Source organism: Myotis daubentonii, chromosome 17 (assembly GCF_963259705.1).
Source record: "Myotis daubentonii chromosome 17, mMyoDau2.1, whole genome shotgun sequence".
In the NCBI taxonomy this organism is placed as follows: domain Eukaryota; kingdom Metazoa; phylum Chordata; class Mammalia; order Chiroptera; family Vespertilionidae; genus Myotis; species Myotis daubentonii.
The window spans coordinates 6,517,373-6,535,926 of record NC_081856.1 but is presented as its reverse complement, the minus strand read 5'-3'; the positions used below and the strand labels follow the sequence as shown (position 1 = coordinate 6,535,926).

Genomic DNA, 18,554 nt, shown 5'->3' with positions numbered 1-18,554 from the left:
GATGCCTTTTATTTCTTCTTGTCTGATCGCTGTGGCTAGCACTTCCAGTGCTATGTTGAATAGGAGTGGTGAAAGTGGACATCCCTGTCTTGCTCCTGTTCTTAGGGAAAATGACTTTAGTTTTTGCCCATTCAGTCTGATGTTGGCTGTAGGTTTGTCATATATGGCCTTTCTCATGTTGAGAGATATACTCCCTCTATTCCCACTTTGCTGAGAGTTTTTATCAAATATGGGTATTGGATTTTGTCAAATGCTTTTTCTGCATTTTTTGATATGATCATGTGATTTTTGTCTTTCCATTTGTTTATGTGATGTGTCATGTTTATTGATCTGTGGATACTGTACCAGCCTTGCATCTCTGGAATAAATCCCATTGGTCATGGTGTAGGATCTTTCTAATGTAATGCTGGATCTGATTTGCTAATATTTTGTTGAGGATTTTAGCATCTATGTTCATCAGGGATATTGGCCTGTATTCTCTTTCTATGTAGTGTCTTTATCTGGTTTTAGAATTAGGATAATGCTGGGTTTATAAAAAGAGCTTGGAAGTGTTCCTTCCTCTTGGATTTTTTGGAATAGTTTAAGAAGTATAGGTGTTAGTTCTTCTTTGAATGTCTGGTAAAACTCCCCTGTGAAGCCATCCAGACCCAGGCTTTCGTCCGCTGAGAGTTTTTTTGATTACTGCTTCTATTTCATCAGTTATTACTGGACTATTCAGGTTTTCTGATTCTTTCTGATTGAGCTTTGGAAAATTGTATTTTTCTAGGAATTTTTCCATTTTATCCACATTGTCCAGTTTGTTGGCACATAGTGGTTCATAGTATTTTCTTACAATCCTTTGTATTTCTGTGGTGTCAGTGGTTACTTCTCCACTTTCATTTCTGATTTTGTTTATTTGGGTCCTCTCTCTTTGTTTCTTGGTGAGTCTGGCTAATAGTTCATCAATCTTGTTTATCCTTTCAAAGAACCAGTTCTTGTTTTCATTGACTTTTTGTATTTTTTTCTTTAGTCTCTATCACTTAGGCCAGTGGTCGGCAAACTGAGGCCCCTTGAGTGTGGCTCTTCCACAAAATACCATGTGTGGGCGCGCACATACAGTGAGATTGAAACTTCGTGGCCACACTCAAGGGGCCAAAGAGCCGCATGTGGCTTGTGAGCCGCAGTTTGCCGACCACTGCCTTAGACCATTTTTAATTGAACACTGAAGATATAGAATCCTGTATCACTGACTTCTTGCTTTTTTAAAGCACAATTTTAGCTCTCTATATGGTTCAATATTTAGACTTCATTTATCCCTGTCATTTACTCTCACCTGCAGGGCTGTGTCCCCAGGACAGAAGGGCCTCGGCCATAAGTCCCGTTTGCTTAAGAAGACAAACAGCTGGATAGCGAGTGACCAAGAAGACCGTTCGCATGAGCAGGACAGAGATGGCGACCACTCAGCCTTCTGCCTGCCCTCAGAGGACCCCTCCACCCTGGCCTCCTGACTAATGCGCAGCCATCTGTACGGGCAGGCAAGCGGTGCCCTCAGCATTGCGGTGGCTCCTTCTGGAAGGCACCGTCTGGCCTGACATCTTTTTGATGGGCCTTCCCTTTTGGGTCATATATGGCCCAATAGACTTTAGTTTCCCTTTAACGCCCGGGAAACGTCCCTGTGTGCACAGTTAAAGAATATAACGACAGAAAAGAAATAATAGTAAAAACTTTAAGCTAGTAAAATAGGTACTAAAAAGTGCAGAGTAATAGCATATTTTATCTTCTGTGTGTTTTACCATACACACATTTTATCGTATGTATAGTCTGCCACATACATAAAGAACACTCGGAGTGCGCTGTAGGAGACGGAAACTGCCAGTGCGAGCCAGGCCGGCACGCGTGCATGTGGGAGCAGGCAGACACATCCTTACGAGGGTACCAAAGAAATGAAAGCACCAAACAAAGTCAGATGTTAGAAGGGAGGGATTCTGCACACCATGGCAGAGAGGTTTCTTTAAAAAAATGAAAGTAAAAAAGAAATGTCAAAATCATATGCACAGCCCTTGAACCACAATGTCCAGCACTTCTTTCAATTCATTACCCATGGGCTACAAGAAACCCTCCCTTAAAACACAGGAACAGCACCAGAGAGAAAAGTATTCCAAATGCAAGGAAGTCAGGCAGCGGACGAACATGACCATCCAACTCGGCACCACAACCTAAGGAAGCACACGCGTCAGACGACCGCTGAGCCGCCTGACGGTGCGGACGCTCCTTACCTAAAGGAGTGGGAAAAGGCTTGCAATCTGCAAGAAGCCAGAGCCAGCATTAAAAAAGAAAGGAAGTTCGGGTAAATCTAAAACAATTCAATCGCCCCCTTTTCCAAAGTCAGGTTTGAGCTGGATTCTGAAATGCCACACAGCTGAGCCAGCACAACAGGAGCTGAGAGCGTGACAGGGGTCTGTCATCGTGAGCAGGTTCAAGGACGCTGCACTCATCACCTTATGCTCAAGACAATGGCAGAACAAATGCAAAGAGCAAGTTCTTTGGCGTTCTGCATACAAAGGCTACTAATACCCGGATTGCCAAAGCTGTCCAGCCAACAAAATTCTGGTTGTAAAATCTGTCCCCACAAATGAAGAGCACAGAGCCATGCAATCTAAGTGTTTTGTTTTTAAAACAAGTCATTCATGCCAACAGAAGCACAGCCAATTAAAGCCACATCCACCCTTTCCAGTGCTACTCTAATCCACACGGTGGGGGCACACACGGGAAGCGGGTTTATCAACATGGCCAGGAATATTCTGCAGACTCAACAGAAATGCAAAATAAAAAGCAATAGTGCAAAATCAAGATTTGGGCATAAGCAGGAACACAGATACGGCTTATAAATTAGTGCATAGCCGTGCACAGGTGAATGTGCTACAGTGTCACTGCTCTGTGAAAATGCACCACGGAGAAGGCAAGGCAGGTCTCAGGCCACGCATGCACCTTGGTGCTCCTGGACTCACCCCCAGGGAGACACCACGCTCGGCCAACGACTACAACTTGCGATCACAGGGACATACTAACTCCATATGATCAGGAAGGACTCAAAGGACAAAAGTTCACAACCAGAATTGTTCAAGAACTTTAAATGAATTCATAAGGCGATTACTGTGAACATTATACCTAAAGGTTAGAGGGCCAGGCCTGGGGGACCGGCAGGGCCTGGTTTGGAGGCGTGCTGCTGCCCGGGCACGGAATCCAGGGTTACCAGGAATCAGAGCCGGGGCACTGAGGCACCCACAGCACATTGCCATCTGCCTCAGCCATAGAACGAGCCAGAAAAAACAGGACGTACTTTACATCTTCCAGCTTCTTGGTGATGACCGAGCCCACCGATGCAAAAGCAGCCGATGCCTTCTGTCCGGCTTGAGACAAGGTTTCAGACGTCTTTTTGTATCTGCATGGAAGTATAACAGAACAGATCAAAGAAAAGTAAGCGAACCTTTATTTCTAGAACATCTAAAATCCTTCCCAACCACCGGTCGGCCTCATCACGGCATCCAAATCCTTAACAATCACTGTGGACACAACCTTCTGCGTTGCTCGGACAGCCAGAAGGACAGAGGCCTGGGAAAGGCCAAGGTTAGGGCGAGGGCTAAAAGTAATCCCGGAGCAACAGTGACAATGAGCCAGAGGCTGAAAGGAAGGACACCTCTTACCCTTGCCTTTGCCAGGTAAGCCAAACGAAACAAAAATGAAATCAAATTCCTCACACACCTTCTACCAGTTTCTCCCCTAAAAAGGGGCCAGAAGCAAGGTCGGCCCACGTGCACTTTATTATCCAAATGAACCGAATGAGCATAAAGAATAGCTGAATGCTGCACGTCTGCAGAGCCACCAGATAAGGGCTGTTGGACTCTCACCAGAGAACCTCAAGGTCTGATATTTAGAATAACCGTGACACCCGACTGTGATGTTGGCTGGGACATGCAGGGATGACTCACCGCCTCCCTCTCTCATCTCCCCAGGGATCAGCAAAGGGGAAAACAGCAACAGAACAAAAGGATACGGTACCCACAGCAAAGGGGTCCAGAATCCACATTGTAGGAAAGAACGACCCTTTTGCGATCAATATGAAAAACAAACGCAGTTTAACAGTTTCCTGCGTGTCTCCCCACTGCCTCCATGTCTGGGCAGAAAGGGGGCCCCGGGGGTGGGCACCCTGGTGCAGTCATGACAGATCAGTGGGCCTCGCTGCTGCGGGACCCAGCTCAGCAGGTGGGACTGAATGCAGGTGACAGAGAGCACAGCTCGGAACCTAATGCTAGACTTGTGCTCCTCCTCGTGTCGGAAACAAAATGCATCCCGTGATCCAAATGACTAAAAGATGAAGGGGCGGGCCTCTGCCGCCAGCACGTGTCAGAGGTGCTGCCCCGCAAGTCTGCTGGGAAGTGGAGAGCAGGGCAGAAGGACCCTGCCTCCCCCTTTCTGACAGGTATGTGACTCGCGACTTCCCTGGTCCCATCTCCTGGTCCGGGGTTCTCTCATCACCCATTCTATCCTGTTACTCCGAGAACTAAATGCCATGTGCGGATCTGGCAAGTCAACACCTAACGCTTTTGGAACTTAAACGATATTTCCTTGACTCATGTTGAGGCTGGTTTTCTTTCTAGTCCCTACAACAGTCTGAAAGGCTGAAGTCACAGGAGAGTCAGGTACACTTGAGAACTAGGGGAAAGGACTCGGCTTAGTACAAAGACAAGCTGCAGAACCGTCCTCACTGCCTTTCTAGTCCCTCCCCAGACAAAAGGGGCAAAGGCGCCCTTTAATTCTCCAGACCAGCGTGTGGTCGGGGACTTACGCAGGCGTCGCGGTCACGTCCTGCCACCCTTTGGCAATGTTCTGCCGGAGCTCCTGGAGGGAGCTGATCCCCAGCTTCCGCTTGATCTCCGCCAGGTGCTTCTCCTTCGCAGCCAGCACCTGAGACAGAGTCTGGATCTCCTCTTCCACCTGCAGGAAGAGGTTGGGGTGAGAACACAGCAAGGTCATTCGACGAGGTAAGGTTGTTAGTGCAAAACTGTACTCCAAATCCTCACGTCATTTCGAAACACTGTTTGACCACTGTATCTGTCTCTTGCTATATAACATGGGCTACGCTGTTAAATAAATGGTGATGTGCTCCTCTCTCCTGTGAGGCTTCTCTTTCCTCTCCGGCTATTTCCATGTGGCGGTGCCCTCAGCGGTCCTGCACCCTCTCCCCTGTCCCTGTACGTCTTCACTCAGCTGTCTCCCAGGCTTAGGACTCAAACCTCCACACAGGTAATATTCACATCATCCTAACATCCCTCGCCTGACCTCTGGCCCACATGTCTTGCTGGACATTGCTCCTCGAATGCCCGTAAAACCCGGTATTTGCAAACTCAACTCAAGCTCATCTCCATCTCCCACCAAAACATGCACAACACGCAGCCTCTGTGCATCTACCGTATGCGTTTGTATGGGAAACGTCACCCCAATGCCTGCCAAAGCCACAGCCACAAAGAAATCACACTGTCTCCCTGAGTGGCCGGTCCCCCTGGACGTCCCTGTGGGCCTGGTGCTGACTGACCAGCCTCAGGGAGGTGGTGGGAAGTGGGCCCGGCTCCAAGGACAGCGGCCCCCCGTGTGGCCAACAACAGTGAGGTGCCTGGTGTGAGGAGGTGCCTGGCTCATCGAGGCCTCTCTCGAGTCTCTGGCTGAGACGCTGAGGCACCCCGGGAGCAGAGCGGGAAAGACCAGGTGAGGAAGCCCGAGCACAGGCAGGACAGGGCGAGGCTGACATGGGTCTCATTTTTGGATCAGGCTAATCCCGGCCTTTTAGAATGAGTGAGGAAGGTTTCACCTCTTCTCTTTTGTGGGAGAATTCACTGGCATTCATTCTTCCAATGTTTGGTAAAATCCGCCAGTAAAACCATCTGGTCTTGTACTTTTTGGGGAGGTTTGTTTGATTACTGATATAATCTCTTTACATATTGTGGGTCTGTTCAGGTTTTCTGTGTTTTTGGAGGATCAGTTATGACCATTTATGTGTTTTTAGGAACTTGTCCATCTTATCTAGGCCAAGATGGACAAAACCACAACACAAGACTCAGGGGGAGATCAACTAAAGGACTTGTATGCATGCATATAAGCATAACCAATGGACATAAGACACTGGGTGATAGGGGAGGCTAGGGGACTGTCTAGGGCGGGGGGATAAAATGGATACATATGTAATACCCTTTGTAATACTTTAAGCAATAAAAAAAAAAGAAAAAAAAAAAAAAAAAAAAAAAAAAAAAAAAAGACTCAGGGGGCGCAGGGAAGGGGGGCGCCAAAGGAACCTGACAGCTCTAAAGGCCTACACGTAGGAAACAGCAAGACTCAAATCAATGTGATGGTATAGCTTATGGGACTAGAAAAAAGAAAAGACAACCAAACCCAGAGCTAACAGAAGGAAGGGAATAATAACAGTAAGAGTGAAGGTAAATGAAACAGAGAACAGAGAAGATCAAGGAACCCACTGGTTCTTTAAAGAAATCAACAAAATTGACAAGCCTTTAGCTGGAATGACAAAAAATGAAAGTGAAGTCACAGATAACTAAAATCAGAAATGAAAGAGGCAACATCACTACTGACCTTACAGGTTAAAGAGATTGGTACTAGGAACAATTGTACGACAACAAACCATATACAGAAATTAACTCAAAATAGATCAAAGGCTTAAATATACGCTCTAAGAGTCTTAGAAGATAACACGGATAAATCTTCATGATCTGAGTTTTGGAAATAAGTTCTTAGATATAACACCAGCAATTAAAGAGAAACTAAACTGGACTTCATCAAATGTGAAGCTTCTGTGCAGTAAGACACTATGGAGAAAAAGAAAGGCAACATATAGAAGGGAGAAACACACTTCCTTGCAAATCTCAGAAAGAGCTCTTATCTCAACAACAAAAAGACCAAAGAAAGTTTTTGAAAAACTGGGCAAAGGATCAGAATATACATTTCTCTAAAGAATATATGCAAATGGCTAATAAGCACAAGAAAAGATGCTCAATAGCATTGGTCACTAGTGAAACAGCATCAAAACCACAAGATAGCACTTAATACTCACTAGGATGGTTATAATAAAAAAGACAGAAAATGGCAAACGCTGGCCACAAGGACATACTGATGGGCATGTGAAATGGTGTCCCTGCTGCGGAAAACAGTTTTGATGGCTCCCCAAAGAGTCCTGTGGAATAACCATATGACACAGCATCTCCAAGTTTATAGCTAAAAGCACTGAAATTAGGTACGCAAACAAGTCCGTTTACACAAATGTGCCTCAGTATGTATCTGTGAGTCAAACGGTGGAAACACCCAAATGTCCACGGATGGATGAACGGATGAACAAAATACGGCAGACTCAGACGACGGGATATCATTGTCATGAAAAGCAGTGAAGAACCAGCACATGGGACAGGGGGAGGATGCCCACGAACATGCTGAACAACGGGAACCAGGGACAAGGTCACATGTCGAAAACTTCTATTTCTACGAAATACCCAGAACAGGTTAATCCAAAGAAACAGATCAGCAGGGGCTGAGGGGGGCCCTGGAGGTGCCCGCTTAATGAATGTGGGTCTCCTCTGGGGGTGCTGGAAATGCTTGGAACTAGACAGAGGTGGCAGTTGCACGACATCGTGACTGTGCTAAACACCACTGAACTGTACACTATAAATGGTTAATTCTGAGAGAGAGAGAGAGCAGGTTCAAAGGTGCCTACATCCAAACCACAACCCAGGGTAGAACAAAGTCATGGATGCGGACAAAAAGCCAAGGGTATCAAACGCAGGAAGACCCGTCTCATCCATTTCTCATCACCCTCCTTCCAGACCCACGTGACCCATACATACCTTCCCTCGTGCAAAAACAAAGTGATTCTCTCTCTTCTACCTGCTCTTCCCGCTCTAGGACAAGTGAACACACGCTGCTTTCTCTCCCTCGGAACTGACTGTAAGATGTTACCAAGGGCTTCAGAAAACCAAACGGTGCTTTGCTTTAAGTGCAAGTTCCGGAGGAATGCTCCCCTACCTTGGCAAGCTCGCTCCTCAGCTCTTCTTGCTCCTCCTCAGACAGGGTCTCCGTGACACTGATCGTGGCAGCAGCATCCTCTCCAGCCTCGGGGACTGGGTCTGCTCTCAGCAGACCTGTCGGGGTTACAAAGAAAGGCTGTAAGACATGCGAGCTGAGCACAGTCTTCCTTTACGCCCGCCCCCGACCCAGCCAGAGTCACACAGTGAGGGGGGACCACGCATCATCTGTCTGCCCCTTGAACCAACCCAGTCTGCCCAGAAAGGGCCACAGGAGACTCGGCGCTAACCACGAAAAACCACCAGCTTCGACTCTGCCAAAGCTGGAATTTAGAAAACACAGCATTTGCTCAGTTTCTGTTCATGTCCTCAGTCATGATATAGTCACTGCGAAGCAGAGGAGTGACAAGGCCAGGAATGAAATCTTGGCGAGGCTTGCGATCCTAAACCAGTGACTCGGCACCACTAGTAATTCTCAGGAAGCGGGGGTGGGGTGGGGGCGCTCCAGGAGGCTCTAGCTTCCTCTGGCTGTGAACCCACACTGCACCCCGCGGCGAGGGGGAACCGCTGAGCACTCAGCCTGTTTCCTTCCACTAGGGAGTGGGTGTAGGAAACACCTTCTCGTAGCGTGTGTGTGTGTGTGTGTGTGTGTGTGTGTGTGTATGTGTGATGCACTCATATACAGGGTGGAGCAAAAGTAGGTTTATAGTTGTTTGTATGGAAAAAAATACAATAATCCTATATAATAAAACCCTAATATGCAACCCAAACAGTGGAACAACCGGTCACTATGATGTGCACTGACCACCAGGGGGGCAGACACTCAATGCAGAAGCTGCCGCCAGCCTGCAGGCCCCGACCATGGCAGCAAAGAGTGGGGCCAGCGAGCAGCCGGCGCCAGGTTGCCAGCCAAGGTGGGTGCCAATGGGGGCCCCCCTGATCGCCCCATTGGTTGTCCCACAGAGGGAGGTGACCAGCAGCAGTGGGGGGCAGGGGCGACAAGCGGGCAGTGCCAGGCCAGCCAAGGTGGATGCAAGCAGGGGCTCCGATCACCCCGCCAATCGCCCCACAGATCTGTCCTGATCGCCAGCCAGGCCTAGGGACCCTACCATGCATGAATTTCATGCACCAGGCCTCTGGTTAAATAATATAAGAATAAACTGTGCTTTGCATACTCACAACTGTAAACCTACTTTTGCCCCACCCTGTACATATACGTGTGTGTGTGTGTGTGTGTGTGTGTGTGTGTGTGTGTGTGTGTATCCAGGTCCCCTTAGCAACTCCTAAAGTGTATATTCAGAGAAAAGACCAGCACCCATGTGAACTCTCCACATTCTTTAAGACCAGTCACATCAGGGGCCGCTGCCCTGGGGCAGAGCAGGCCTGCTCCTCCTGCAGGAAGAGCCCACAGTCCCAGCATTCCTGCACAAGACCAGGGAGGCAGCAGCTCTGTCCTCGCTCTGCCCACCACCAGGGAGCCCCCACACCATGGGTGCAAAATTTAAGGGGCACCAAAAAACTCACTATGAGCAATTTTCATTTTTAATGCAATCATTTGTAAAAATCAAAGTTAATGCAAAGAATCTACAATGAACCAAATACCCAAATTTTGCCACAGGCTCCAAAACAGCTTTGCACAGCACTGATCCTCCTCTTGTCTTTGTTTAAAACGTTAGTATTCTGCTCATTATGAGCTACTTTAAGTTTTTTAAAGTACCACGTTTACATATTATTTATCTTGCTCACCAAGCTCCTCGTGGCCCTTATATCCTACTCCGGTGTCACAGTCTGCCCGCCCGTCCCTGTGACAGGTGTCCCCATGTCACAGTGCCCCCGTCACAGTGCCCCCCTGTCACAGTCTGCCCGTCCATCCCTGTCACAGTGCCCCCCTGTCACAGGTGCCATGTCACAGTGCCCCCCTGTCACAGGTGCCCCATGTCACAGTGCCCCCGTCACAGTGCCATGTCACAGTGCCCCCATGTCACAGTGGCCCCTGTCACAGTGCCTCCCTGTCACAGTGCCCCTGTCACAGTGCCCCCGTCACAGTGCCCCCCTGTCACAGTGCCCCCGTCACAGTGCCCCCGTCACAGGTGCCCCCATGTCACAGTGGCCCCTGTCACAGTGCCATGTCACAGTGCCCCCCTGTCACAGTGGCCCCTGTCACAGTGCCATGTCACAGTGCCCCCCTGTCACAGTGGCCCCTGTCACAGTGCCCCCGTCACAGTGCCCCCCTGTCACAGTCTGCCCGTCCATCCCTGTCACAGTGCCCCCCTGTCACAGGTGCCATGTCACAGTGCCCCCCTGTCACAGGTGCCCCATGTCACAGTGCTTCCGTCACAGTGCCATGTCACAGTGCCCCCCTGTCACAGTGCCCCCCTGTCACAGGTGCCATGTCACAGTGCCCCCCTGTCACAGTGCCCCCATGTCACAGTGGCCCCTGTCACAGTGCCTCCATGTCACAGTGCCCCCGTCACAGTGCCCCCCTGTCACAGTGGCCCCTGTCACAGTGCCATGTCACAGTGCCCCCCTGTCACAGTGCCCCCAGGTCACAGTGCCCCCGTCACAGTGCCATGTCACAGTGCCCCCCTGTCACAGTGCCCCGTCACAGTGCCCCCCTGTCACAGTGGCCCCTGTCACAGTGCCATGTCACAGTGCCCCCGTCACAGTGCCCCCATGTCACAGTGCCTCCATGTCACAGTGCCTCCATGTCACAGTGCCCCCATGTCACAGTGGCCCCTGTCACAGTGCCCCCATGTCACAGTGCCCCCGTCACAGTGCCCCCCTGTCACAGTGCCTCCATGTCACAGTGCCCCCGTCACAGTGCCATGTCACAGTGCCCCCTGTCAGTGCCTCCATGTCACAGTGCCTCCATGTCACAGTGCCCCCATGTCACAGTGGCCCCGTCACAGTGCCCCCCTGTCACAGTGCCCCCATGTCACAGTGCCCCCATGTCACAGTGCCCCCCTGTCACAGTGCCCCCCTGTCACAGTGCCCCCCTGTCACAGTGGCCCCATGTCACAGTGGCCCCATGTCACAGTGCCCCCATGTCACAGTGGCCCCATGTCACAGTGCCCCCATGTCACAGTGCCCCCATGTCACAGTGCCCCCCTGTCACAGTGCCCCCCTGTCACAGTGGCCCCATGTCACAGTGGCCCCTGTCACAGTGCCTCCATGTCACAGTGCCCCCGTCACAGTGCCCCCATGTCACAGTGCCCCCCTGTCACAGTGGCCCCATGTCACAGTGGCCCCTGTCACAGTGCCTCCATGTCACAGTGCCCCCGTCACAGTGCCCCCATGTCACAGTGCCCCCCTGTCACAGTGCCCCCCTGTCACAGTGGCCCCTGTCACAGTGCCCCCATGTCACAGTGCCTCCATGTCACAGTGGCCCCGTCACAGTGCCCCCATGTCACAGTGCCCTGTCACAGTGGCCCCTGTCTCAGTGCCCCCGTCACAGTGCCCCCGTCACAGTGCCCCCATCACAGTGCCCCCCTGTCACAGTGCCCCCGCCACAGTACCCCCCTGTCACAGTGCCCCCGTCACAGTGCCCCCCTGTCACAGTGCCCCCCTGTCACAGTGGCCCCATGTCACAGTGCCCCCGTCACAGTGCCCCCCTGTCACAGTGGCCCCTGTCACAGTGCCTCCATGTCACAGTGCCCCCCTGTCTCAGTGCCCCCCTGTCTCAGTGCCCCCATGTCACAGTGCCCCCATGTCACAGTGCCCCCGTCACAGTGCCCCCCTGTCACAGTGCCCCCCTGTCACAGTGGCCCCATGTCACAGTGGCCCCTGTCACAGTGCCTCCATGTCACAGTGCCCCCCTGTCTCAGTGCCCCCCTGTCTCAGTGCCCCCCTGTCACAGTGCCCCCAGGTCACAGTGCCCCTGTCACAGTGGCCCCTGTCTCAGTGCCCCCATGTCACAGTGCCCCCATGTCACAGTGCCCCTATGTCACAGTGCCCCCCTGTCACAGTGCCTCCATGTCACAGTGCCTCCATGTCACAGTGCCCCCGTCACAGTGCCATGTCACAGTGCCCCCTGTCTCAGTGCCCCCATGTCACAGTGCCCCCCTGTCACAGGTGACCCACTGTCACAGTGCCCCCATGTCACAGGTGCCCCCATGGCACAGTGCCCCCATGGCACAGGTGCCCCCATATCACAGGTGCCCCACTGTCACAGGTGCCATGTCACAGTGCCCCTCTGTCACAGGTGTGTGTGCTCAGTCTCCCATGGCAGCCAGCAGGTGCTTTTACGTGGGGGACCACTGAGCATCACGGACACCATGGTTTTCCCCACCCCACCCCCCACATCATCCCTAGAAAATGCCAGCTCAGCCACGGCAGCCATGTGGCACCAACCAGAGCAAGGTGCCCGCAGGCAATGACAGACTAGCCACCAGACGGACAGGAAGAAGGAAGAATACCACGCCGTTCAACAGGCGCCAGCGAGCAGCCAGGTTACGAGGAGGGTGAGTCAATGACACACATGTGTGTACATCTGGTAAAAGGTACAAGGACACTTGCTACACAGCCTATTGTATGTTAACTGCACAATGGTAGTTAGTAATTACAATATCATCAATCACTGGTATAACAATATCAAAACAGTGCCTACTGAAAGGTGCTCACAGAATCGCTAAAGGCAGCACAGTAACACACGTGAAACTATTTAGGCCACAAATTGGAGTGGCCAACAGACCAGGGTGAGCCCTCTCCTGCAGACAACACCAGGGAAGGAGGGACAGTGAGGGGTGGTGAGGCTCCAAGAATAACAGGTTCCCCCCGAAGCAGCTGGGAACAGGGTGCCTGGGTACTGTTTCTAGGATAGAAATCTGATCATGTCACTCCCCAGGTAAAATCCTTCAGGCGACCCCGATGGTTTTCAGGACAAATTCAACCTGCAGTTCAGCACCAAGGCCTCACTGGCCTGCCCCCTGCTATTCGCAGTGACACCGCGGATCCAACTGCAGACGATTCAGACTGCGGGCGGCACTGCGAGGTGCTGTGAGAAACCAGCCTGGGTCCGCGTGCTTGCATCCCGACACCAGGTTACTCACAAAGGAGTGTGAGGTTGAAAATGGAAGACAACCATACAGGTAGCAATCATACATGCATCACAGAAAAAAACCATAAGAGAGTTCCTTATAAACGTGATTTTTTTAAAAGATTTTTTAATTGATTTTTAGAGAGAGAAAAAGAGGGAGAAAGAGAAAACATTGATTTGAGAGCAAAACATTGATTGGCTGCCTCCTGCACGCCCCCTACCGGGCACCAAGCCCCAACCCGGGGTATATTCCCTGACCAGGAATCAAACCAGCAACCTTTTGGTGCAGGGGACAACACCCAACCAACTGAGCCACACCAGCCAGGGCAACATCATTTATTTTTAATGTTTTCCTCAGACCTTTCAACTTCTCCAACTAGAACAAGACACCCCCCAAGACCCCAAAACTCAGATGCTAAACCATGGCTTAAATAACAAGGACTCTTCCATACTTTTTCATAAACAGCCTTTTGCAAATCGACTTAAGCAGGGAACTTCAGTATCTGATTACTAACAGTGCTTTATGCATAGCTGCCCAATTCCAGAAAGAATCTAAAGGGATTCGAATATCATTCACGTATTCAGTTAGAGTACCAGGGAAAGAGAATAGCTCAGAAAATGGGGGCATGGGGTTGCCCCAGTTGGCCTTGGGACCTCCAAGATGACCTTGAGATTTTATATTTAGAATCCAAGAAAGTTAGCACATTACATGTCCTACTTTCTCCATATTAGCCTGCAGGTGGCAGCAAATGATCAGCATTACACTTTAAAGGTGTGGTTTCAACGGGAGGGAAATAATAGGAAATAGAGGACGCGAAGGAGAACAGGATGGTGGATGCTGAGATCACCAGCACCGCAGACAGGTGTGACTTGGGAAAACTATTCGCCACCACAGCCACCACAGAGCGCAGGCTGCCCTCTCCGAGCGGGGCGGTCTGAGTGTTCCATCACTCACAGGCAGCATGTCTGTGAGGCGGGTCACCTGCCACTTGCAGGTGAGGCACCTGAAGCTCACAGAAGTTAACCTGCCCAGGGTCACATCTGAAAACACGGTGCAGTTAGGATGTGGGACCTAGATGGTTTGATTTTAAAGCACACGCTTCAAATCACTGATTTCCAAAATACATACAAATAAAGAGTCGGGGCTAAGAGGTCAGACTTGGGAAGCCACTAGAAGCAACAATAAAAAAGGCCCTGCACACAGTACAAGCAGCTGGCACATGAGATCAAAAGCAACTGCTCCATCAGGTCCAAAAAGGCCGTTCCCCACACCTGCGGATCCCAATGGGGCCTTAGAGCAGCGGTCGCCAAGGGCAGCCCATTGACCTCTGGTGGTCCATGAGGTCCGAAAGGTTGGTGACCGCTGCCTTAGCGGATTTTCTAGCTAATATTGCCCCGTTTCCCTATGCTCAGTGGGAGAGCAGTATTTACTGTAGAGATGAAATCTGGCGTTGGGGAGAAAAGATATTAATTTCTCACTTGCAACATGTGAAAGGGCGAGGGCTGCGCCCTCCATCTTGCCCCAATCCTCCACGTTGGGGCAGCAGCCACGTGCTCAGTGGGCACCTTCTTCCCGGAAGCCCAGGCCTCTGCTGGCCACGCCCGGAATCTTTTTAAACTAACCAATGACAATCAGGGGACGTGCGCGCCATGGAGATGACCACATCCTGTGTAACGAGACACCGACTTGTGCCTGGCCAATCGGCAGGACCCACAGTCACCTCTCCACCCCCCTATAAAACTCCTCTTCCCATCGGGCTAGGTCCCTCTCTGCCACCTGCTGCTGTGTCAGTAAGGAGGGTAGGGGAGCCAGACCCGGGTTTGAATAGAAGACTCTTTGCTTTTGCATCGGGCTCGCTGGCTCCCTGGTGGGGTCTTGGGAATCTTGAAATCTGGGCATAGCACATGAAAGTTGGGAAATGGAAACATTTTACTGTATATACCCATTACTCAAAACTATAATCAAAAAAATTCTTACTTGGTTATTAACTTTAATGTTCCCCCTCAAAATCTGATGGAAAGCTGTTTTTAAAACTTGGAGAAGGAGGACAAAATATGATGGATATTTATTAAGGTCTCACACGCCACAAGGGAGATTTCCATGTGATCTCATAAAAAAATCCATAAAAACAGAAGATCTACCACCAGCACCGGAGTGGGTATTTATTTCCATCAGGAAATGGAGGCCCTCCGAGATCAGCAAACTGCGCACAGAGGTGACATTCAAACGCAGGTCGCTCTGACTAACCTCTTCCTCTTATTCTTAGAGAGATGCCAATGAGCAGGGAGGTCAAAGGCCAAGTCCAGAGGGAAGGTGGACGCAGAGGGCCAGGCGTTCCCCACAGGGTGTGGGGACTCGGCGATCCCTGGCTTGAAAGTCACAGGTACCACGATCGAGCCCAAGTGACTGAATATTGGCAATAATTTGTTCCACCAGGTTATTAACATCTTAGCCACTTCCTCGATTCTTCTTCTAGTTGTGCAAACAGATGGTCTGCCTGTCTTCAATCTCACCCATGAGGTCCCCCTGGAGAGGTTGGGGCGGGGGCGCCTGGAGCCCACAGACAGGCCAGGCCGCTGGGGCCAGGTGAGCCCACCGCCAGCGGCAATGGAGAAGGTGGACAGAGCCTGGAGTTTCTTCCCATTCAAACCTAAGGCACAGCTCTGCCTGTTCCATCTGTGAACTGGAGGCGCACTGCACAGCCTGCCAGGTAAGCAGTCCTAGGGGCGGAGTTGTTTAACCACCTGCAACCCAGCCTCAAAATTTACAAAACAGGTGTGAGTGGCTCAGACAATGGAGACCGCTCTCTTAAGAAAGGCTGCATCACAGGCGTGTTGCCATTCATTCAATAAACAAAACAAACATGGATTACTCCTAGTTGACAAGCAATGCAGGTAAGTTAGGGCACGTGGATATGTTTCTGGAAAACTTCCACTTATTTTTCTTTAAAAAGGATGCACAGGAGGGATATGACCAATGTACGTGTCTGAACAAATCTGAAAGCATGTCCATGGCATAAAATTAAAATCTTGTGAAAATAAACATTTTTTTAACTTAAAGCAATTTTCCCCCCTTAATGGAACATAAAATAATGGTTCCTCTTGACATCTGTGGTGTCTTCCAGACTACCCACTCATGGGAACTGTAAGACAGTAAACTTTTAAGATTTAAAAAGAAGGGCAAAAAATTCCTGGTGCCTTAGCTGTGCTGAAATACGATGCTTCCGACTTCGAGGAACCCCTTAGTCATTTGAGGAGAATGAAGTTCTTCAGGCTTCAGCCCGAGGAAAGCCGGGAAGAATGAGGAAGGGAAGATTCCGTCTGAGCACGTCTGGACGACCACCCTGCCGCACCTTACCTTCCTCCTCAGTCAGGGCTGGGTCAGGGCCGATGCTAACAGATGTTCTCTGTGAACCGGTTTATGGGGTAAGGGTTTATTCCAATGACGTTTCTCTGTACGTTCCCACGGACAGCCCCGTCTTCCCCACAGACTCCCAAAAACGTCAGCCAGGGAAGGAAGCAACGCCTTTGCATACAAAGTTCGAACCTACAATTACCATGAAGCCGCGATGGGGAGTCTAGTGAGCACCTCCTGCTCAGGTGCTATGGGTGCAGCCCAGGCCCCCCATGTGGGAGCAGCCACCCCAACAGTCCTTGACTCTTCACCCAATTAAGCCAACTGCTTCCTTCAAGACTTTCTGTGACCATCAGTTAAACCCGTTCCAGCTATGCCCGGCTGGCATGGCTCAGTGGTTGAGCATTGAACCAGGAGGTCATGGTTCGATCCCCAGTGAGGGCACATGCTGGGTTGCCGGCTCAGTCCCCAGTGTGGGGTGTGTAGGAGGCAGCTGGTCGAGGATTCTCCCTCTCCCTTCCTCTCTCTGAAGTCATTAAAAAAACATTTTAGAAAAAACCTTTTCAGCCATGTCAGACAATTTTAGATCTGAATAGAATCTTGCATCACTGCGTTCAAACTATATAGAGAAGAGGAAAGTGGGGACAGAGATTTTTTTTAAAGAATAGAAAGAGACAAACATGAACTTTGAAATTAGATGGGGTTGGGTTGCGTTGTGTCCTCCAAAAAGGTTGACTAGACTGCCTAAGCCCAGTACCTGCAAACAGGGTCTCTGCGGATGTAATTGAGTGACGATACCATCATATTAGACTGGGGTGGGCCCTCGTCCAAGACTGGTGTCCTTACATGAAGGAGGACATTTGGACACAGAGATCCAGAGAGGAGAACATCACGTAAAGATATAGAGACACGGAGAACACTGCGTGGTGATGGAGCGGAGACTGGGGGACAGTGCGTGGTGATGGAGCGGAGACTGGGGGGCACTGCGTGGTGATGGAGCGGAGACTGGGGAGCAGTGCGTGGTGATGGAGCGGAGACTGGGGAGCAGTGCGTGGTGATGGAGCGGAGACTGGGGAGCACTGCGTGGTGATGGAGCGGAGACTGGGGGACACTGCGTGGTGATGGAGCGGAGACTGGGGGACAGTGCGTGGTGATGGAGCGGAAACTGGGGAGCACTGCGTGGTGATGGAGCGGAGACTGGGGGACACTGCGTGGTGATGGAGCGGAGACTGGGGGGCACTGCGTGGTGATGGAGCGGAGACTGGGGAGCAGTGCGTGGTGATGGAGCGGAGACTGGGGAGCACTGCGTGGTGATGGAGTGGAGACTGGGGGACACTGCGTGGTGATGGTGCGGAGACTGGGGGACAGTGCGTGGTGATGGAGCGGAAACTGGGGAGCACTGCGTGGTGATGGAGTGGAGACTGGGGGACACTGCGTGGTGATGGAGCGGAGACTGGGGGGCACCGTGGTGATGGAGCGGAGACTAGGGAGCGCCGTGGTGATGGAGCGGAGACTGGGGAGCACTGCGTGGTGATGGAGCGGGGACTGGGGAGCACTGCGTGGTGATGGAGCGGAGACTGGGGAGCACTGCGTGGTGATGGAGCGGAGACTGGGGGACACTGCGTGGTGATGGAGCGGAGACTGGGGAGCACCGTGGTGATGGAGCGGAGACTGGGGAGCGCCGTGGTGATGGAGCGGAGACTGGGGAGCACTGCGTGGTGATGGAGCGGAGACTGGGGAGCACTGCGTGGTGATGGAGCGGGGACTGGGGAGCACTGCGTGGTGATGGAGCGGGGACTGGGGAGCACTGCTAAACTGAAAAGACATATGTGCCCATATGTTCATGACAGCATTGTTTACAATAGGAAGCAACCCAGTGCCCATCAATAGACAAATGGCTGAAGTGGGGCAGATACAATGGACTGTGACTCAGCCGTAAAGAAGAATGAAACCTTGCACCTGCAGGAACAGGGAGGACCTGGAGGATAGTATGCAGAGTGAGATGTCAGAGGAAGACAAACACTGTATGATTTCATTTACGCGTGAAATCTAAAATAACAACTAAATGAATAGGCAGAACAGAAACAGCCTGAGACACAGAGCA

At 51.1% G+C, this 18,554-nt stretch overlaps 1 protein-coding gene across 7 annotated transcripts in view; it reads right to left on the bottom strand.

The window, feature by feature from the left end:
• TPD52 (tumor protein D52) overlaps positions 1 to 18,554 on the bottom strand; it is a 73,926-nt gene that overhangs the window by 10,857 nt on the left and 44,515 nt on the right. For all 7 annotated transcript variants that reach the window (XM_059672687.1, XM_059672685.1, XM_059672686.1 and 4 more), the window contains exons 2-4: positions 8,062 to 8,177; positions 4,826 to 4,974; positions 3,320 to 3,421 (exon numbers count right to left, since the gene is read on the bottom strand). In XM_059672687.1, the coding sequence (XP_059528670.1) occupies positions 3,320 to 3,421; positions 4,826 to 4,974; positions 8,062 to 8,177 (367 nt within the window). The remainder of the gene's footprint in view (positions 1 to 3,319; positions 3,422 to 4,825; positions 4,975 to 8,061; positions 8,178 to 18,554) is intronic.